The sequence below is a fragment of the Scyliorhinus torazame genome, chromosome 2 (genome assembly GCF_047496885.1).
Source record: "Scyliorhinus torazame isolate Kashiwa2021f chromosome 2, sScyTor2.1, whole genome shotgun sequence".
Taxonomy (NCBI): Eukaryota; Metazoa; Chordata; class Chondrichthyes; order Carcharhiniformes; family Scyliorhinidae; genus Scyliorhinus; species Scyliorhinus torazame.
In genome coordinates, this window is record NC_092708.1 from 360,223,249 (window position 1) to 360,242,825 (window position 19,577).

The window sequence follows — 19,577 nt, forward strand, 5'->3', positions numbered from 1 at the left end:
TCCCTTAAAATCCCTGCCTCTGGGGCATCCGCATACCTCCTATCGATCTGTAGTACCTCCTTAACCAGTCGGTCCGACTCTTCCCTGTCTACCTTCTCCCTGTGGACCCGTATCAAGATCAGCTCCCCTCTGACCACCACCTTCAATGCTTCCCACACCACCCGTTTGGGAATTTTCCTGAAATTTCCCCCGTGTCGTTGACCTGCAGGTAGTTCTGAATACATTTCCTCAGCCGCTCGCACACCCCTTCATCCGCCAAAAGTCCCACATCCAACCTCCAGTGCGGGTGCTGGTTACTGTCTTTACTAACCTGCAAGTCAACCCAGTGCGGAGATGGTCTGAGTTTGTGATCGCCGAGTACCCAGTGTCCACCACCCCAGCCAGCAAGGCCCTGCTCAAAATAAAGAAATCAATCCGGGAGTACACTTTATGCAAATGTGAGTAGAAGGAGAACTCCTTCACCCTCGGCTGCCCAAATCTCCATGGATCCACCCCCCCCCACCCCCCCCCCCCCCCCCCCCCCATTTGCTCCATGAACCCTTTTAGTTCCTTTGCCATTGCTGGCACCCTGCCCGTTTTTGAGCTTGACCGGTCCAAGCCAGGGCCAATAACTGTGTTGAAGTCCCCTCCCATGACCAACCTGTGCAAGTCCAGGTCCGGTATCTTCCCCAGCACCCTCTTTATAAACTCCACATCATCCCAATTTGGCACATACACATTTACTAATATCACCTGCACCCCCTCCAGTTTCCCACTGACCATAATGTACCGGCCTCCCACATCCGAGACTATTCTACCCGCCTCAAACACCACCCGCTTATTGATCAGGATCGCGACCCCTCTCGTCTTTGAATCCAGTCCCGACTGACCCAGCCTTTCCTCAATCTAATCTGGTCAGTTACTCTCAAGGTGCATCTTCTGCAAAATTACCACGTCCGCCTTCAGTCCGCTAAGATGCACGAACACACGTGCCCTCTTGACCGGCCCATTTAACTCTCGAACATTCCAGGTGATCAGCCTAGTTGGGGAGCTCATTGCCCCTCCCCCCCTCCCTTCGCCGATCAGCCATCCCCTTTTTTGGGCCTGCCTCCATCCCATGCTCCGCGCCTCCACCGGCCCGCCCCCAGGCAGCCTCCGCCCCCAACCTCCTCTCTGTCCCTTGGCCCAAGTCCCTCCTTCATCAGCAGAACATCCCCCCCCCCCAGTAACAACACTCTGTAACCCAACCCCTTTGATACACCGAACATATGCACCCCCCCCCCCCCCCTCAACTGCACTTCCGTGAGCTAGCCCGCCCAGCTGGCTTGGTGGCCCACATCCCTGGCACCAGATGGTCTCTCCCCCACTCATACAAACATACTCCAACATCAAACAATCCCCACACAATTGACCAAGAGAAAAACACCAAAATCTGAACAAGCACACCTCCATCCCCCAACAGTGCAAATGAAAACCTTAACTCACTCAGCTCTGCCACTGGTCCCAAATCAACACAGAAGGCATTACAAACAGCTTCCACAAAACAAGAAACTTTTTTTTAAAGAACAGAGAAACCAAAAGAAAAAAAGACATGAACGCTGCAGCAAAGATCAAAAGTTCTCAGTCCACCACCAGTCCTTTCCTTTTCACCAAGTCCAGCGCGTCCTCAGGCGACTCAAAATAAAAGTGCTGTTCCTCGTGCGTGACACAGAGACGGGCCGGATACAACAGTCCGAACTTCACCTTTTTCTTAAAAGGATCGACCTAATCTGGTTGAAGCCTGCTCTTCTTCTGGCCACGCCCACGCTCAGGTCTTGGTAGACCCGCAGGATACTATTGTCCCACTTACAGCTGCGTGTCTGCTTGGCCCACTGTAGACTGTGCTCCTTATCCAAGTACCTGTGGAATCTCACCACCATTGCCCTCGGGGGTCTCCCGTTCACGGCTTCTTCGCGAGTGCTCTGTGAACCCTGTCCACCTCCAGGGTCGGGAGAATGCCCCATCCCCCAGCAGCTTCTCAAACATATCTGCGATGTATGCCCCAGCGTCCGCTCCTTCGGACCCCTCTGGGAGCCCAACGATTCTCAAGTTCTCCCTGCGGGACCTATTCTCTAGGTCCTCCACCTTCGCCAGGAGCATCTTCTGCTGGTCTCTCAGCATCCCCATCTCCAACTCCACCGCAGTTTGATGTTCCTCCTGTTCAGCCAGCGCCTTCTCCACCTTCTGGATCGCCCGATCTTGGGCGTCCAATCTAAGCTCCAGCCGCTCAATCGACTCTTTTATCGGGTCCAAGCAGTCCTGTTTCTGCTTAGCAAAGCCTTCCTGAATAGCTTGCATCAGCTGCTCCGTTGACCGCTGGGTCGACAAACCAGAGGTCCGGTCCTCCGCCATGCCGTCTCCCGCTGCAGCTTCAGCCCAAGCCTTCTCTGTCTTTCTGTTTCTGCCTTTACGAGCACTTCTAGTCCTTCTCTCCATACACCGATGTGGGAATTCAGTACACAATTGCCTCTGTCTTCAGTTTTACAGTTCAAGTCCGGTAGAAAATCGGGGGGAAAGGTCCAAAAGTCCGACCGGAGCGGGAGCCACCAAATGTGCGACTTACTCCTTCATAGCCGCCACCAGAAGTCCCGCTTGTTCAATAATAACGTACACAATGGGCGAAATTCTCCCCCAACGGCGGGATGTCCGCCGACTGGCGCCAAAGCCGGCGCCAAACAGACGGGCATCGCGCCGGCCCAAAGGTGCGGAAGGCGCCGCAACTTTGGCGGCCTAGCCCCAACATTGAGGGGCTAGGCCGACGCCGGAGGGATTTCCGCCCCGCCAGCTGGCGGAACTGGCGTTTGTTTCCCCGCCAGCTGGCGCGGAAATGCGGCGCATGCGCGGGAGCGTCAGCGGCCGCTGTCAGTTTCCCGCGCATGCGCAGTGGGGAGAGTCTCTTCCGCCTCCGCCATGGTGGAGACCGTAACGGAGGCGGAAGGGAAAGAGTGCCCCCACGGCACAGGCCCGCCCGCGGATCGGTGGGCCCCGATCGCGGGCCAGGCCACCGTGGGGGCACCCCCCGGGGTCAGATCGCCCCGCGCCCCCCCCCCCCCTAGGACCCCGGAGCCCGCCCACGCCGCCTGGTCCTGCCGGTAAATACCAGGTTTGATTTACGTTGGCGGGACAGGCAATTCCTGGGCGGGACTTCGGCCCATCCGGGCCGGAGAATCCAGTGGGGGGTCCCGCCAACCGGCGCGGCCCGATTCCCGCCCCCGCCCAATCTCCGGGAGCGGAGACTTCGGCGGGGGCGGGGGCGGGATTCACGGCGGCCAACGGCCATTCTCCGACCCGGCGGGGGGGTCGGAGAATGACGCCCAATATGTTTCCTTGGCAAAATCACTTTATCATCTTCCTCTTAAAGAGCAATAAATATTCAGGCAGCACGGTAGCACAAGTGATTAGCACTGTGGGCAGCACGGTAGCATTGTGGATAGCACAATTGCTTCACAGCTCCAGGGTCCCAGGTTCGATTCCGGCTTGGGTCACTGTCTGTGCGGAGTCTGCACATCCTCCCCCTGAGTGCGTGGATTTTATCCGGGTGCTCCGGTTTCCTCCCACAGTCCAAAGATGTGCAGGTTAGGTGGATTGGCCATGATAAATTGCGCTTAGCGTCCAAAATTGCCCTTAGTGTTGGGTGGGGTTACTGGATTATGGGGATAGGGTGGAGGTGTGGACCTTGGGTAGGGTGCTCTTTCCAAGAGCCGGTGCAGACTCGATGGGCTGAATGGCCTCCTTCTGCACTGTAAATTCTATGAATTCACAGCGCAGGGTCCCAGGTTCGATTCCCTGCTGGCTCACTGTCTGTGTGGAGTCTGCACGTTCTCCCCGTGTGTGCGTGGGTTTCTCTGGGTTCTCCAGTTTCCTCCCACAGTCCAAAGACATGCAGGTTAGGTGGATTGGCCATGATAAATTGCCCGTAGTGACCAAAAAGAGGTTAGGAGGGGTTATTGGGTTATGGGGATAGGGTGGAAGTGAGGGCTTAAGTGGGTCGGTGCAGACTCAATGGGCCGAATGGCCTCCTTCTGCACTGTATGTTCTATGTGTTCTATTACCAATTAGAAATTATTCATTATCAGACCAACCAGTACTGAAGCACTGGGAATTTTCTCTTGGTTTGAAACTTTTGATATATAGGGCGTCATTCTCCGACCCCCCGCCGGGTCGGAGAATGGCCGTTGGCCGCCGTGAATCCCGCCCCCGCCCCCGCCGAAGTCTCCGAAGGGAGAAAAGTCGGCGGGGCGTTAATGGCGCCGCTGCCGCGGAGAATGTCACGGGCCTGCGCAAGGCAGCCGATTTTCGGCCTGCCGATATTCTCCCTTCCGGATGGGCCGAAGTCCCGTCGACGTGATGACCGTTCACGTCGACGTCAATCAAACCTCCTTTTCATCGGCGTGACCCGGTGCTCCAGGCTCACGCCGACCAGCGAGGAGGTGAGTGACGGCCTGGGGGGTTGGCTCTGGGCAGGAAATGGCGTGGCCGCAGACTGATTGCCTGAGAAGAGGTGTGTCTCGGCTTGTGTGTGTGTGCGGCGGGGGGGGGGGGGGGGTGGTTAGAGTAGGCTGGGCTCCGGGGGAGTGCCGGGAGGGGGTCCGTGCCGGGGTGGAGGTTGTGGAGGGGGTCCGTGCCGGGGTGGAGGTTGGGGGTTGTGGAGGGGGTCCGTGCCGGGGTGGAGGTTGGGGGGGGGGGTCCGTGCCGGGGTGGAGGTTGGGGGTTGTGGAGGGGGTCCGTGCCGGGGTGGAGGTTGGGGGGGGGGGGTCCGTGCCGGGGTGGAGGTTGGGGGTTGTGGAGGGGGTCCGTGCCGGGGTGGAGGTTGGGGGGGGGGGGGTCCGTGCTGGGGTGGAGGTTGGGGGTTGGGGAGGGGGTCCGTGCCGGGGTGGAGGTTGGGGGTTGTGGAGGGGGTCCGTGCCGGGGTGGAGGTTGGGGGTTGTGGAGGGGGTCCGTGCCGGGGTGGAGGTTGGGGGTTGTGGAGGGGGTCCGTGCCGGGGTGGAGGTTGGGGGGGGGGGGTCCGTGCTGGGGTGGAGGTTGGGGGTTGTGGAGGGGGTCCGTGCCGGGGTGGAGGTTGGGGGGGGGGGGTCCGTGCTGGGGTGGAGGTTGGGGGTTGGGGAGGGGGTCCGTGCCGGGGTGGAGGTTGGGGGTTGGGGAGGGGGTCCGTGCCGGGGTGGAGGTTGGGGGGGGGTCCGTGCTGGGGTGGAGGTTGGGGCGGGGGGGGGTCCGTGCCGGGGTGGGTGATGGGAGGGCAAATGAGTTGGTCCACCTGGCCAGGTGCCAGCCTCCAACAGTTGGACCCATGCGGTCCATGCCACCTGGCTGGGGGGAGGAGGGGATATGGGCAATGATGACATGTCGTCGTTCCCCTCCCCCCCACCAGGTCGTCATGTTTTCAGATCATCCAGCGATGTTGGCCGCCGTGGTGGCAGCCGCTCATGTCTATGTTGCCCTGGATGAGGAGGAGGAGGAGGAGGAGGAGGAGGAGGAGCGTGCCAGAGAGGCGGCGCAGGCTGCCGCAGAGGGGCAGGCGGCAGCCGCCCAGGCTGGAGGGACACCTGACCGACAGGACGAGGAGGGGGAGGAGGACGTCGCGGCCCCACGGCAACGGAGGCACCCGAGGGCGCCCCGTGTGTACCGGCCCCGGCAGTCATACCAGGACCTCACGGACCGGGAATGCAGGAGGAGACTCCGGATGAGCCGGGAAACCGTGGCACACATCTGCCACCTGCTGGCACACCTGTCACCGCGTGGCACTGGCGGGGGACACCCTCTCCCCGTGTCCGTCAAGGTTACGGTGGCCCTGAACTTTTATGCAACGGGGTCATTCCAGGCACCGAGTGGGGACCTGTCCGGCATATCGCAGACATCGGTGCATCGGTGCATCCGGGCAGTGACAGATGCCCTTTATGCCATGGCGCACCGCTACATCCGCTTCCCCGTGGACCGGGCCAGCCAAGATGCCCGGGCCGTGGGCTTCTCTGCCATTGCCGGGTTCCCCATGGTCCAGGGCGCGATCGATGGGATGCACGTCGCCGTGCGGCCACCTGCAGATAACAGGGCCGTGTTCACTAATAGGAAGGGGACCTATTCGATGAACGTACAGGTGGTCTGCGACCACCGCATGATGATCCTGCACGTCTGCGCCCGTTACCCAGGCAGTGTACACGACTCATTCGTGTTGTCGCGGTCATCCATCCCCGGCATGTACGAGGGACGCCATCCCCGGCTGAGGGGCTGGTTGCTGGGCGACAGGGGCTACCCATTGCGATCGTGGCTGATGACGCCTATACGGAGGCCACGCAATGAGGCGGAGAACCGCTACAATGATGCCCATGTAGCGACAAGGGGAGTGATCGAGAGGTGCTTTGGCGTGCTGAAGATGCGTTTCAGGTGCCTGGACCTCTCTGGGGGCGCCCTCCAGTATCGGTCAGATAGGGTCGGCCGCATCATTGTGGTGTGCTGCGTCCTGCACAACATAGCCCAGCAGAGGGGCGATGTGCCGCAGGCAGAGGAGGGCGGAGTGGAGGAGCAGCAGGAAGAGGCCCAGTCCTCCCCAGATGAGGGGGATGGGGGCAATGGTCAGGGCAGACGGGGTAGACACAGACGGGTGGCTGTCCACCGTTACCGGCTGGCCCAGCGGGCACGGGACAGACTGATAGACGCCCGCTTCACTGACTAGATGGGCGTGGGAATCGGGTAGTATGGCCACAGACCGCACACCATGACAACAGCCGACCACCCACACCCCCCACCCATCCATCCACCCAGCACCATCACCCCCCTCCCCAACCCCACACACCCCACCCGCATGCACACCACCCCCCCACTCCCAATTGCCGATCCACCGGCGGCACAACGGGCCGGGCTCACCCAGTTGCGGGTGGACGCGTGTCTATCGCAGGCCATGGAGAATGATGACAGCCCGCCTCCGATGAGCTCCTGGCTCTACATCGTTGGACTATGTCTGACCCATGGCCACAGTACCACCATCCACCCGGACCATCCCTGCATGCGGCTGTGATACTGCAGCGCACGGTCCCGTCCTCTGCCCGGGGGATGTTGATGGCGGCCCAGGGGGAAGGGGGCAGACTCACCTGGGGCTGAGGTAAGACCACCCCTCACACACACACTTGCGCTCAACGTACATGACACCCCCGCACACTTTGGACAGAGCATAAAGGCAGCTTCGGTAGGTGTAACATTGACTTTAATAACCAAAGGAGTTCATGCACGTGCCCTAGCGCCTAAAACTCATCTGTGCCCTGCACCCGTGCCAACTTACTCAGTGTCTAATTGTTTGGCCTTACGGGCCCTTTGACTACGTCTACGTGGTTCCCCAGACGGTACAGCAGAACTGGAGGTGGACTCCTGTGATTCCTGCCCTCTGACACTGGATCCCTTTGGCGGCCGTTTCCTGGGGCGTCCTGGCCTAGATGGGCCAGGCTGCGGCCCGGGCGACTGGGATGGCGAGCTGCCAGCCTGTCCTGCCCGTTGCCCACCCGATGCACCTGGGACGGAAGGGGGGGAGTCCGAGGTGTCGCGGTGTACCGGGACCTCCCCTACAGAGGGAGCCGGGATGGACCACACCACCTCCTCCTCCCTCGGGGTGCCCGATGGCCCCCAGGCCTCTACATGGGTGGGGGATGCGAACGGACTGGCCATCCGACGCGCCCCCGACATCTGGCGCTGCCAGTCCTGGAGGCCCGTGCTGGTATCGACAGGGGTCTGCAGGTTTGCAGCCATGGAGCCCAGGGGGTTGTCGAACCCTGTCTGCGACAGTGCGACGCCAGCTCGCACATGGCCACTGGCGCCGATGCCCTCAGCGATGGCCTGCTGAGACTGGGCCATGGCCTGCAGAGACTGGGCCATGGCCTGCAGAGACTGGGCTATGGCCTGCTGAGACTGGGCCATGGCCTGCTGAGACTGGGCTATGGCGTTGAGCGCCTCTGCCATCTGGCGCTGGCACTGGCTCATGGCCTCCTGTGAGAGGGCAGCCATTTCCTGGGCCACAGACGCCGCCTGCACGGAAGGCCCCAGGCCTCGCAAACCGTTCCCCATGTCTGACACCGTCGCACCCATTGCCTCCACCGCGGACGCCACCCGTGCGGTGTCAGCCTGGGTGGCACGCATGACCGGGACCACTCCCAGCTCCTGGACGCGGGTGGACTCCTCCACCTGCGACCGCAGCCGCCGCAAGCCACCCGTCACCCTATTCGCTCGTCTCCGTGTCGGTGGTTGCATCGGATCTATGTGTGGGTGTGGTAACTGCAGGAACCCGGGATCCATCTGGGCGGCAGATGTTCGCTTGGCCTGGGCTGCCCTCCGACCGCCCGGTCCCTCTGCTGCTCCTACCTCCACCTGCTGTACCGGGACGGCTGTGTTGTGCGCACCAGTGAGTGTACCAGACGCCTCATCACTAAAGTGCCCAACCGTGGTGAGTGTTTCTGCGATGGTGGAGGGTGTTGGTGACAGCAGTGGCGTTGTGTCGTGCTCTTCGTCCCACTCTGAGTCCATGGCACTTTGGGGTGGGGGTTCGTCTCCACCCATCCACTCTGAGTCACTGTCCGGTATTTCGTCTTCCCGGGTAGGGGTGTCCTGGGTAGTGCTGTCCCGGGTAGTGCTGTCCCGGGTAGGGGTGTCCTGGGTAGTGGTGTCCCGGGTAGGGGTGTCCTGGATAGTGGTGTCCTGGGTAGTGGTGTCCTGGCTCGGATGTGACGGGGGCCTGTGGCTGCCCCCCTCATCGCTGGGTGGTCGCTCCCGCACGTGACGGGGGTGTCGTCTCCCTGTTGCTCCAGGTCTCTCCGTCTCCCGTGGTCTCCGAGGGGCATCCTGCGGGCGTCGCATGCTGGAGGGTTCGGGTCTCTCCGTCTCCCGTGGTCTCCGAGGGGCATCCTGCGGGCGTCGCATGCTGGAGGGTTCGGGTCTCTCCGTCTCCCGTGGTCTCCGAGGGGCATCCTGCGGGCGGTCTGCATCTGCGGGGATGGGTGCCTGGACGTTTGGTCCTGCGATACACAATGAAGCATGCATGGTTAGACATCAGGCAGTGATCAGGTGATACGGGAGAGGGGGATATAGGGGAGGGGGGATATGGGGACGGGCTGTTGGTGGCTCACTTGCTCGTGGGGCCCCGACCTCTGCATCAGCAACCTCCCGGTCGTCAGGTCCGCCAGCCAGTTCCAGGGCCCTTTCCTCGTGTACGGTCAGTGGCCTCTCATCAGCGGGCCCTCCTCCAGTCCTCACATGCTCCCTATTGTTGTGTGCGCGCTTCTCCTGGGGGGGGGGGGGGGGGGGTGGTGGCAGGGGTAAAAGGCAACAGTGTTAGGCAGGTATATGAATGCACGCCATCGGTTGCGCGTGCATTGCAGAGGTTAAGGTTAGGGCTGGATTCACTTGGGGATATGGGGGAGGGGGGATATGGGGGAGGGGGGATATGGGGGATATGGGGGAGGGGGGATATGGGGGAGGGTGGATATGTGGGAGGGGGGGATATGGGGGAGGGGGGATATGGGGGAGGGGGGATATGGGGATATGGGGGAGGGGGGAATATGGGGGATATGGGGGAGGGGGGGATATGGGGGAGGGTGGATATGTGGGAGGGGGGGATATGGGGGAGGGGGGATATGGGGGAGGGGGGATATGGGGATATGGGGGAGGGGGGAATATGGGGGATATGGGGGAGGGGGGGATATGGGGGAGGGTGGATATGTGGGAGGGGGGGATATGGGGGAGGGGGGATATGGGGGAGGGGGGATATGGGGATATGGGGGAGGGGGGAATATGGGGGATATGGGGGAGGGGGGGATATGGGGGAGGGGGGAATATGGGGGATATGGGGGAGGGGGGATATGGGGGATATGGGGGAGGGGGGGATTTGGGGGAGAGGGGATATGGGGGATATGGGGGACGCTCACCCTGCCTGCTCTGACGAGGTCGTTCACCTTCTTGTGGCACTGGGTGCCTGTCCGTGGTGTCAGGGCCACAGCGGTGACGGCCTCTGCCACCTCCCTCCACAGACGCCGGCTGTGGCGTGGGGCAACTCTGCGGCCGTGCCCGGGATACAGGGCGTCCCTCCTCTGCTCCACCGCATCCAGGAGCGCCTCCACATCGCGTGACTCGAACCTCGGGGCTGAGCGACGGCCAGCCATCAAGTCGGGTGTTGCGGTCGGCTGTTCCGGTCGGGTGGGGGGGGAGCTGCGCGGCCTTATGAGCCGTCACGCCGTGCAGCGCGTATGACGCTGCACGGCGTGAACCACTGCGCAAGCGCGGATCCCGTTACGTCGCTGCTAGCCCATTTCGGGCCGCAGACTATCGGCCCATTTTTATGACGTGACGCAAGTGGGATTTGCGCCGTTTTTTGCGCCGATCGGCGGAGTTTCCGCCGATAACGGAGAATTTCGCCCATAGTCATTATATTTTCTCAAAATTAGATTCTCCAAAAACATTGGGTTAAATAAATAAAATCCTCGGAAGTGTAGTGCACTCGTAGACTGAGTCAGCAGAGTATGGATAATGGAAAATTCTAAGCTTTTGGTAATTCCAGTGTATTGCAGAAGTATGCTTTGTGAAAGGCTTTCAGTAATTTGGCTGAATATGATATCGCTTGTTGTCCTGACAGCATTCTTGTCAACAGTTGTTCATTTTTATTTAGTTGGCATTAGGAAGTCATTTTAAGCCATACCGGTTTTATTTTAACTTAGCCTTTTTTAAAGAAAGATTTCCTAATTAAAATAAGTGAAGTAGCATCGACAGTACAGTTTGAGGGGTTCAGGTACATGATGCATTATCGGATTTCTTTTTAAAGAAGCAATTTTGGCGAGGCAATTTCTAAACAAATTTGGGCCATGATGTGACTGACAAGGTGACATTATCGCTTCTGCCACTTCTTATCTATTTATGTTAGTTTTGATGGAAATCAGGACTGAAGATATGTGTCGAATGTCATTTGCAGTGTAGCACTTGGAATGGTGTGAATTTGTCAGAATAACCAACACATATGTGGTTTTTGAAGCTGACTATTCAATCTACCCTTTAAGTGTCCATCAAATCAATATCATTTAGCTCACTGCATCATAGACAGATTATGGGATTTATTGTCCCATTTTGGGGATTTTAAACCTCTTTCTGTAAATATGTAATCGTTCTGAGTTGACAACTTCTTGGCGGAATATAAATCGATTGCTAGCGATCGGCTGTCAAAATTGATATGCCTACTGCACATCTCCAAACAAAGCTCAAACAAACTGTCTATACAGATGGCTGGCATATTGGACTAACAAGGCTGATCTTCTGGCATTTGCTCCTGCAAGTGTGATGCGAGTCAACTCTTTCACTTTGTGCTCCCCAGTCTTGTGTTGAATTTTGCGATATCAGGGTCTTGACTGCTGAAATCACAGCTTTCACAGCACAACATACACAAGACCAAATTATGACTGCAAACAGGCCAAATAAATCTTCAGTACTTGAGGAAAATTCCCATTCTTTTACATTCATGAACGCATGGATCATCTTAAAGGGACATCTGCCTGAACATGCCTTGTTCCTCTATCTCTGCCTGTAGATCATGGCCGGTCTGTTGAACCCATTTCCATTTGAAGGATGGTTGATTGAGTGGCAGCATTGGAATTGAAGACTTGCGGTTGTTTAATTGATGCCAGAAGTAGATCATTTCTTTGCTAACCATGTTAAATAAGACATGCCCATTCATTCAATCTGCTGTATTTGCTATTAGCATTTGTAACTTCGACGCATATCTCCTATGGATAGTATGATACCAGTCTCTAATGTCCATTTGTATAACTGCCGTATGATGAGACGATATGAGTGCAGTGCAGTGATCTTTTTGTACGGATCTTATTGCGTTTGACAATGTTCACTTGTTTCCTTTCTGTGTGCAGGTAACTGTGGCAGGCTATACACTGGGGATTCCGGATATAATCATGGGAATCACATTTCTGGCAGCAGGAACGAGTGTTCCAGATTGCATGGCGAGCTTAATAGTGGCCAGACAAGGTATAGTTGATCATTTTACATTTTTTTATTAATGGGGGTTGTACACTAACTTGGGCCGGGTAACTCTGATTTACGCCTCACATTTTCCAATCTGCCTTTACAGACATCCCAACTGTTCGACCAATAGAATTGATTTCTATTTCAAAGAATCAACGCCAATATTGATTGTTCTCATGCAGTAGGAATTTTACCCTGTCAGATATCAGCATCTCAGTAAATGTAATTGTGCAGAAAGCTCCTTTAAAGAAGTTAGAGCAGACAATAGGTCAAGTCCGTCATTCTTCCCATTGTTAACAGTGTTTTCAGCAGTCAATATAACTTGAAGATAAATAATGTGCTCAGCTCACTAGCATTAGTCAGTGGAGGAAATCAGAGACACAGATGTGTGAAACACACTTCTTTGGAATCACAAATGTTTAGATCGGAAAGATGGCTATTCAAACAATCGTCCATGCGAGAAGTGCCAACTCCCTATTTGCATCAATCTTCTGCTGTAACTTTGGGAAGATGTTTGCGGACCATCTGGAGACGTTACATGGAATTATATAGAATATGTATCACAGTAACAGGACATTCAGCCCAACTGGACAGTGCTGGTGTTTTGTGTTCCAGGGGAGCCTCCTTCCATTTTACTTCCTCACACCTTATCAGCAGATTCTTCTATTTGTTTCTTCCTCATGCACTTACCCACTTTACCCTTAAGAGCATCCAAGCTGTTTGCCTCAGCTTCTCCATGGCCTGAATTATAGCTCCCGCACCCGCCAGTGGGTTTTCAAGTGAAGGGGGGAGGGGGGGACATTTCACAGATGAGCTTCCTGCTGTGTTTCCATCTGCCCCAATCGCTGTGCAATTTTGAGTTGGGACGGGTGAGACCTTGGCCGACCCGTTCACCTTTTTCCCAGTTGAGGCCGTCAAGTGGTCAATTATTGACCAGATGAGGGCCGTTTCCCACCCAGCCTCAGTTTCTTAGGCGGGTAGGGGCAAAGCTCAAAATAACTCATGTTCAGGCCTTGGGTGGGAAGGAGTGGGAGGGGGGAGGAGGGGGCACCTCCATTAGCAGTCCCCCTTTAACATCTTAAGGTCAGGTAACGGTAGGACCTCCTGCATCCACCCCCCCCCCCCCCAACCAGCCCCTCCACCATAACCCAATACCCCACTGTTTACCAAGGCCCAGCCTGCCGCCTCTCCTCCCTGAGACACCCAATACTTACCTCTTCCTGGAATCCCAGAACTTAAGGCGGGGTTTCTGGCTCTCCCGCTGGGGGGATATTCAGGTCCTGCCGAAGTTGACCCCCTCGCAGTGGGTTCCATAGCGGGGCGGGCGAGCCACACAATAGCCTATAGATTTCGACATACCAGAAGATCTGGCCTGTGGCCTATGGCTCGCTGTATTTTTTTAAAATTCCTTTACGGGATGTTGGCGTCGCTGGTTAGGCCAGCATTTGTTGCCCATCCCTAGTTGTCCTTCAGAAGGTGGTGGTGTGTTGCCTTCTTCAACCGCTGCAGTCATTGAGGTGGAGATACTTCCAATGTGCTGTTAGGGAGGGCGTTCCTGTGTGTTGCCCCAGCGACAGTGAAAGGAATGGCGATATATTTCCAAGTCAGGGCGTTGAGTGACTTGAAGGGGAATCTCCAGGTGATGGGGTTCCCAGGTATCTGCTGCTCTTGTCCTTCTAGATGGTAGTGGTCGTGGGTTTGGAAGATGCTGTCGAAGGAACCTTGGTGAGTTACTGCAGTGCATCTTGTTGATGGTACACATGGCTGCCACTGTTTATCGGTGGTGGAAGGTTTGAATGTTTATGGAAGGGGGAGCAATCAAGCGGGCTGCTTTGTCCTGGATGGTGTTGAGCTTCTTGAGTGTCATTGAAGCTGCACTCATCCAGGCAAGTGGAGAGTATTCCATTACACTCCTGATTTGTGCCTGGTAGATTGCGGACATGCTGTGGAGAGGTCAGGGGGTGCGATACTCTCCATAGGATTCCTAGCTTTTGACCTGCCCTGGTAGTCACAATATTGATGTGGCTAGTTCAGTTCAGTTTCTGATCAATAGTAACCCCCAGATGTTGATTGTGGCTGATTCAGCGATGGTAATGCCATTGAATGCCAAGGGGTGATGGTTAGATCCTCTCTTTTAGGAGATGGTCATTGTCTGGCACTTGTGTGGAGCGAATGTAATACATCCATCGTGGAGAAAACACATTGGGGCCAAAAATCCTGGCCATAGGCTGCGGGGACCCCTTGCGGTGCCATCCCTGTCACCGGCAACTCCTGGCTCAATCAGATTCGCTGGTAGCTCACTAAGGAGGGACTACCTCCTGAGTGAGGCGTGCATGTCCCCCCTCCAGCCAATGAACACTCGTCCAAGTGTGAAATTGCTGTGGGGCTGTGTCAACAGGGATGTGTTTCCCTCCACCTCCTCGGATCGCAGGAAGTGAAACCCAACCAGCCTAAAAATACAGGCCAATGTGGTGGCAAGTTCCACATCTAGTCACATTAATAGCAGAAGTTGGTAATTTCTCTGGAGAACTCCCATTGAGCAATAGTGGTAAAAACTCCAGTGGAAATTCAACACCATCTACTTGAATGTCATTTCCCTGCTGTTTTCGATACCATTTAATCCAACCGCTTATGATAATACATTCGATATCCATCTCATCTTTTAAATAAAACATTCCTCCAAAACTTTTCCTGTAGATTTCAGGTATAAATTCTAAATTAACGCCCCTGGTTTCCAACTCAGCTGTAGGGGAAATAATATTCCACTATTGCTGTCTGAATTTTTTCCATAACTTTTAAAACTTCTATTTTCAAGTGTTTGCAGGAGAGCACAGTCGAGAGTAATCTCTTACCACGTCCCTTGTATCACTGTAGTGATAGGATCCACCATTTCCATAACTTCAACAGAAAGGAATGACTGCCGTTCAACATTGGAAAGGAAACTCGGTGTGGAATTTTCTCATTCTGCCCATGCAGGATTTGGTGGTGGGTGGGCGAAGAGAATCTGGCGAGAGGCAGAAAGCCGGCAGCGTAAAATCCCGCTGCAACTCTCCCAATGGCGGGCCGGGCTTCCTGTTGGCAGGTGGCAGAAATTCCATTTGCATTTATTTCCACCTCGCGAATGGTCGTTAAAACTGCTGTCCACCGGCATCGCATCAGGTCATTCAATCTTGTGCCACGCCAGGGAGAAATCGTGTCGACGTCAATAATAATAATAATAACCTTTATTGTCACAAGTAGGCTTACATTAACACTGCAATGAAGTTATTGTGAAAATCCTCTAGTCGCCACACTCCGGCGCCTGTTTGGGTACACAGAGGGAGAATTCAGAATGTCCAATTCACCTAACAGCACGTCTTTCGGGACTTGTGGGAGGAAACTGAAGCACCCGGAGGAAACCCACGGAGACACAGGGAGAACATGCATACTCCGCACAGAGAGTGACCCAAGTGGGAATCAAAGCTGCGACCCCGGCGCTGTGAAGCAACAGTGCTAACCTATGTGATGTTGCTAAAGAGTGACGTGCGTAAGGCAGTCCTCGATCCGCCACAGACGTCGGGGTGAGTGCAACAACTTTCTGCCACAGTGCTGTGCTGCTCCTCCTGCCAGGGCAGACTGGTTCCTGCCTCCATCTCCATGCCGAGCTGGTCTTCATGGACAGCACCATTCTGCTGGACCCATTGTCACAACGCCCTGGGCAAGTGCACGGTCAATTCCAGCCCCACCCGTCCCAGAGACACAACACAAGCGAATTAATCAATAATTCTTATAAAAATGCCTAAAGCCTAGGCCTCTGGTTGTCCAATAATTACAGTCACCAGGTTTGTAATTTAAACACAATTAATGTTTAGTTATGACAAGAACTAAAATGAAATATGCAGCAGACACAGTTGGTCAACTATTAACCAACTTTACCCCCACTTTAACTCACCACTCCCCCCCCCCCCCCACTCCACCCTCTATACACACACTGACAAAGGACAAACAAACACCGTGGGGTGGAAAGGGTTCCAAAAAAAAAAGCATAGATGAAAGAGAAAAGAGTCTTTTCTTCAGATGATGGTTTTCAGCAAGCTTTCTTCACAGTAATCTTGTAAAACAGGCTTTGTTTTGTAGTCTGGACAGGTTTTCCTGCAGTTTTTAAAAACACTCTATCACACCTTTCCTGGAGAGGCCGAGACTTTGATTCGTCAAGCTTTGCTTTCAGTTTGTGGTTCTCCTTCGGGCCTCTGTAGTTTAGAAAATGCAGTTACCGCAGGCGGCAGGCCCTCTGGAGAGAGAGAGAGAGCCGGTTCACCTCAGCTTTTCTGGGGAGAGTTAGCAGATTCTGGACTTGACCTAGATTCATCCAGGCTCTCTGCCAGTTCAGAAACACAGCCTTTCTGTTGCGAAACGGAGAGAAGAGAGGACCTCCTCGGGCCCTCTGGGTGGGATTCTCCAGCCTTGTTGCACTCCAGCTAAAGCGAAATGAGGACGGTGTATAGCGAGAGAGGCTGAAAACGAGAACCACGCCAGGCGCCAAATGGTTTGCAATGCAACTGGCCTGCTCCCATAGGGGAAATCAGGATCTCACCATAGCATGACGAGAAACGAATTCTCACCACTTAAGCCCTATTTCCATAGAATTAATGGGAGCCACTCCTTATCCAACGGCCTCCTGTGATTCATTGGCCTCCCCAGCAAGTGGTCACTCTGGCGCCGATTAATTCTCCTTTTGAAAAACGTGAACCTGACGGAAGGGCTTCTATGGGGAGCCGAGGAGGTGAGTATCACCTTTGCTCACAGTCAAAGAACCCAGGAGTGCTGGGCATGCTACCCCAGTGCTCGGCGGAGGGAGGGGGTCCCTCCGACTGCAGGGGCATCCCTGTTGGGCTGGGGGACTCTCCGTGGGTCAGTCTCCTCAAATCTTGGGGCTGGCCTCCTCAGCGCCATTGTTGCAAGTTGACTGCGGTTGGCTGAGCAAGTGCTGTTTAAGTGCTGCTCGACCTTGTTAGCGGGGGGGGGGTTTGCAAGCGCGGCCCCGTTGAATCGGCTGGCAAACCTTCATTTGCGGTGAGAAGCCCGTGGGTCCTCGTTAAATGGACCAATTAACGTTGAATAGCATTGCCGGCCTCACTGAGGCAGGAAGCTCGCAGCAGTTCCCGCTCACTACCACACATAGAAATCTGGCCAGGGAATCTTGTCCTCTGAATCAAAATGGGAGAATTCCACGCAGTGTGTTCTGGGAGTTGTCTGCTCATTTAGTGAATACCCCCAAGCGAATCATTTTATTTAGGATAATGGTCTCTGTCTTCCTTTCCCTTGCCTCAGGCCTTTCCCAGCACTTCTCGAAACCAGCCAGGTTTTCTCCAAGTTGGTGTACCACCTGCATCCTACTCAAAATATAGCCATTGTAATAGAGGGCACAGGCGTATTAATAAAACACTCCACCTCACATTTTCTTCAGGCACACCGATTGGCCAGTTATTTGGAAGAATTTCAAAGAAGCTGGAGGATTCGAGATAGAGAGGCAGGCGCCAGGGAGGCTTAATGTGTTGAAGAATGGTTTCTTCCCAAAAGGAACCATTGGAAGCCTTCCACTACTCAAAAAGCTCACCAGCTGATGATGGCCCTTTCCATTGTTGGAGGCCTCGCAGCAGCCCAATTCTGGACATGGATCTTTGGCACTGTGCTCATGATCTTAACGTGCAAAACCCAAGATTGTTCATGTTAGGTCAAGCGCATTGCACCTCACTCTACCTGAACTGAACTCTCACAGACAGAAACCTGGCTGCTATCTCAGTAAAACTCTGAACCAACGGTTTTAGTGGATTTTGTTCACAGCAACAACAAAAAAATCAAATTCTTATGAGTTAGGAACAAATTGTTGCTGAGACAGCCAGATAGATTTTGATAAGTGTGTTTTATTTTATATAGGCATGGGTGATATGGCAGTGTCTAACACAATAGGAAGCAATGTTTTTGACATCCTCGTGGGCCTTGGTCTTCCATGGGGTCTTCAGACAATGGTTATTAACATGGGTTCTGTTGTGAGTATATTTTACTTTTCCTGTTGGTCAACCCGGTCGCTAGTTGCGCTTATATTTTCTTGGGTTTTTTTCTGGCAGTCCTATTTGAATGTTGAAGAGCTGAAGGACCTGATCATAAGAACGTTGCCTCAGAAGGTGGATAAATTCACTAGACGGATGTTTACAATCCAATTCACCGACATGACCATTTTGTGAGATTGGAAAGGTTGATTCATAAATCCATGACATGAGATCGCAGCCTATGATTTTGTCAGTGATATAAAGATCTAGGTTTTGAGATCAGAAGCAAAAATGAGACTGCAATTATATTTTTAAATGCGTGCAGTGTCTGCTTGTGCAACCTGAATTTAAAATTGTATTTAATGACTCCATTAACACTTAACGGCCTGCAATCAAATCGTGATCATATTTCGTTTCCCACTCTGGGAATTGAAATAAACCCCTGACTCAGACGTGAGAATGCTATTCCTGAGAACAAAAACACCATTTAGAATTATTTGATAAAATAATCAAAATAATTATAAAATTCCAACTTTATGGGAAAATCCCAACTGGCAATCTTGACCTCCACAGGAAATTGTTTCCTAAGCAGATTCAAGTGCCGTTCAAGTGTTCAGAGGCAAGAGTCATTGTTAATGCTGCAGTATATCCTGCATTTTGGAGCTGAAGTGTTTCACTTTGTGTCACAGGTACGCATCAACAGCAGAGGACTGGTCTATTCTGTCATTCTTCTTCTAGGATCTGTGGCACTCACGGTAAGTATGTTGCTTTCCACACAGTCAAATATTGCCGAAAGGTGCAGGTTGTATCTCCAGATGGGTGGCATAGTGGTTAGCACTGCTGCCTCACAGTGCCAGCGACCTTGGTTCGATTCTGACCTCGGGTGACTGTGTGGAGTTTGCACGTTCTCCCCGTGTCTGCGTGGGTTTCCTCCGCGTGCTCCGGTTTCCTCCCACAGTCCAAAGATGCGCAGGTTAGGTGGATTGGCCATGATCAATTGTCCCTTAGTGGCCGAAGGTTAGGTGGGATGGAGGGCCTGGGTGAGGTGCTCTTTCGGAGGGGCCGAATGGCCTCCTTCTGCACTGTAGGGATTCTATGATCCACGATGTGTAATGGCTGATGGTTTGCAATGCCATGTTATGCCTTTTGTCGGCCAACCCTGGAGTAGCATTGACGCTACTTGTGAAAATGCTGATCTCGCACTGGATTCTGGGGAAGGTGAGACGTTTTCTGACACTGATAGTTTTAGAAAAGCTGTGATATTGTCAAAACTGTAATTGGAACTATATTCAGTACTAAATAATGCGACTAATCTTAAAATAGTAAGGATTATATTTAGCACACAAACTGATAGCTTCATCATTCCATCGGGACATATGACAGTCTGCTAAACTCTCTCGGGCAGTTGTGGTGTCTGATAAATCACAGTATAGACACTCGTAATCTCCTGATAGGAGCAAAACCTCTGATAAAAATCAATGAAGGAGAAAAAATGGAACATTTCCCTCTGACCTCCTTAGTTTTTTGAAACTTCT

The 19,577-nt window shown here is 54.2% G+C and overlaps 1 protein-coding gene across 3 annotated transcripts in view; it reads left to right on the forward strand.

Moving 5' to 3' along the window:
* Positions 1-19,577, forward strand: part of LOC140403986 (sodium/potassium/calcium exchanger 4-like) — a 385,824-nt gene that overhangs the window by 347,992 nt on the left and 18,255 nt on the right. For all 3 annotated transcript variants that reach the window (XM_072492315.1, XM_072492305.1, XM_072492325.1), the window contains exons 13-15: positions 11,902-12,016; positions 17,930-18,042; positions 18,732-18,797. In XM_072492315.1, coding sequence (XP_072348416.1) covers positions 11,902-12,016; positions 17,930-18,042; positions 18,732-18,797 — 294 coding nt within the window. The remainder of the gene's footprint in view (positions 1-11,901; positions 12,017-17,929; positions 18,043-18,731; positions 18,798-19,577) is intronic.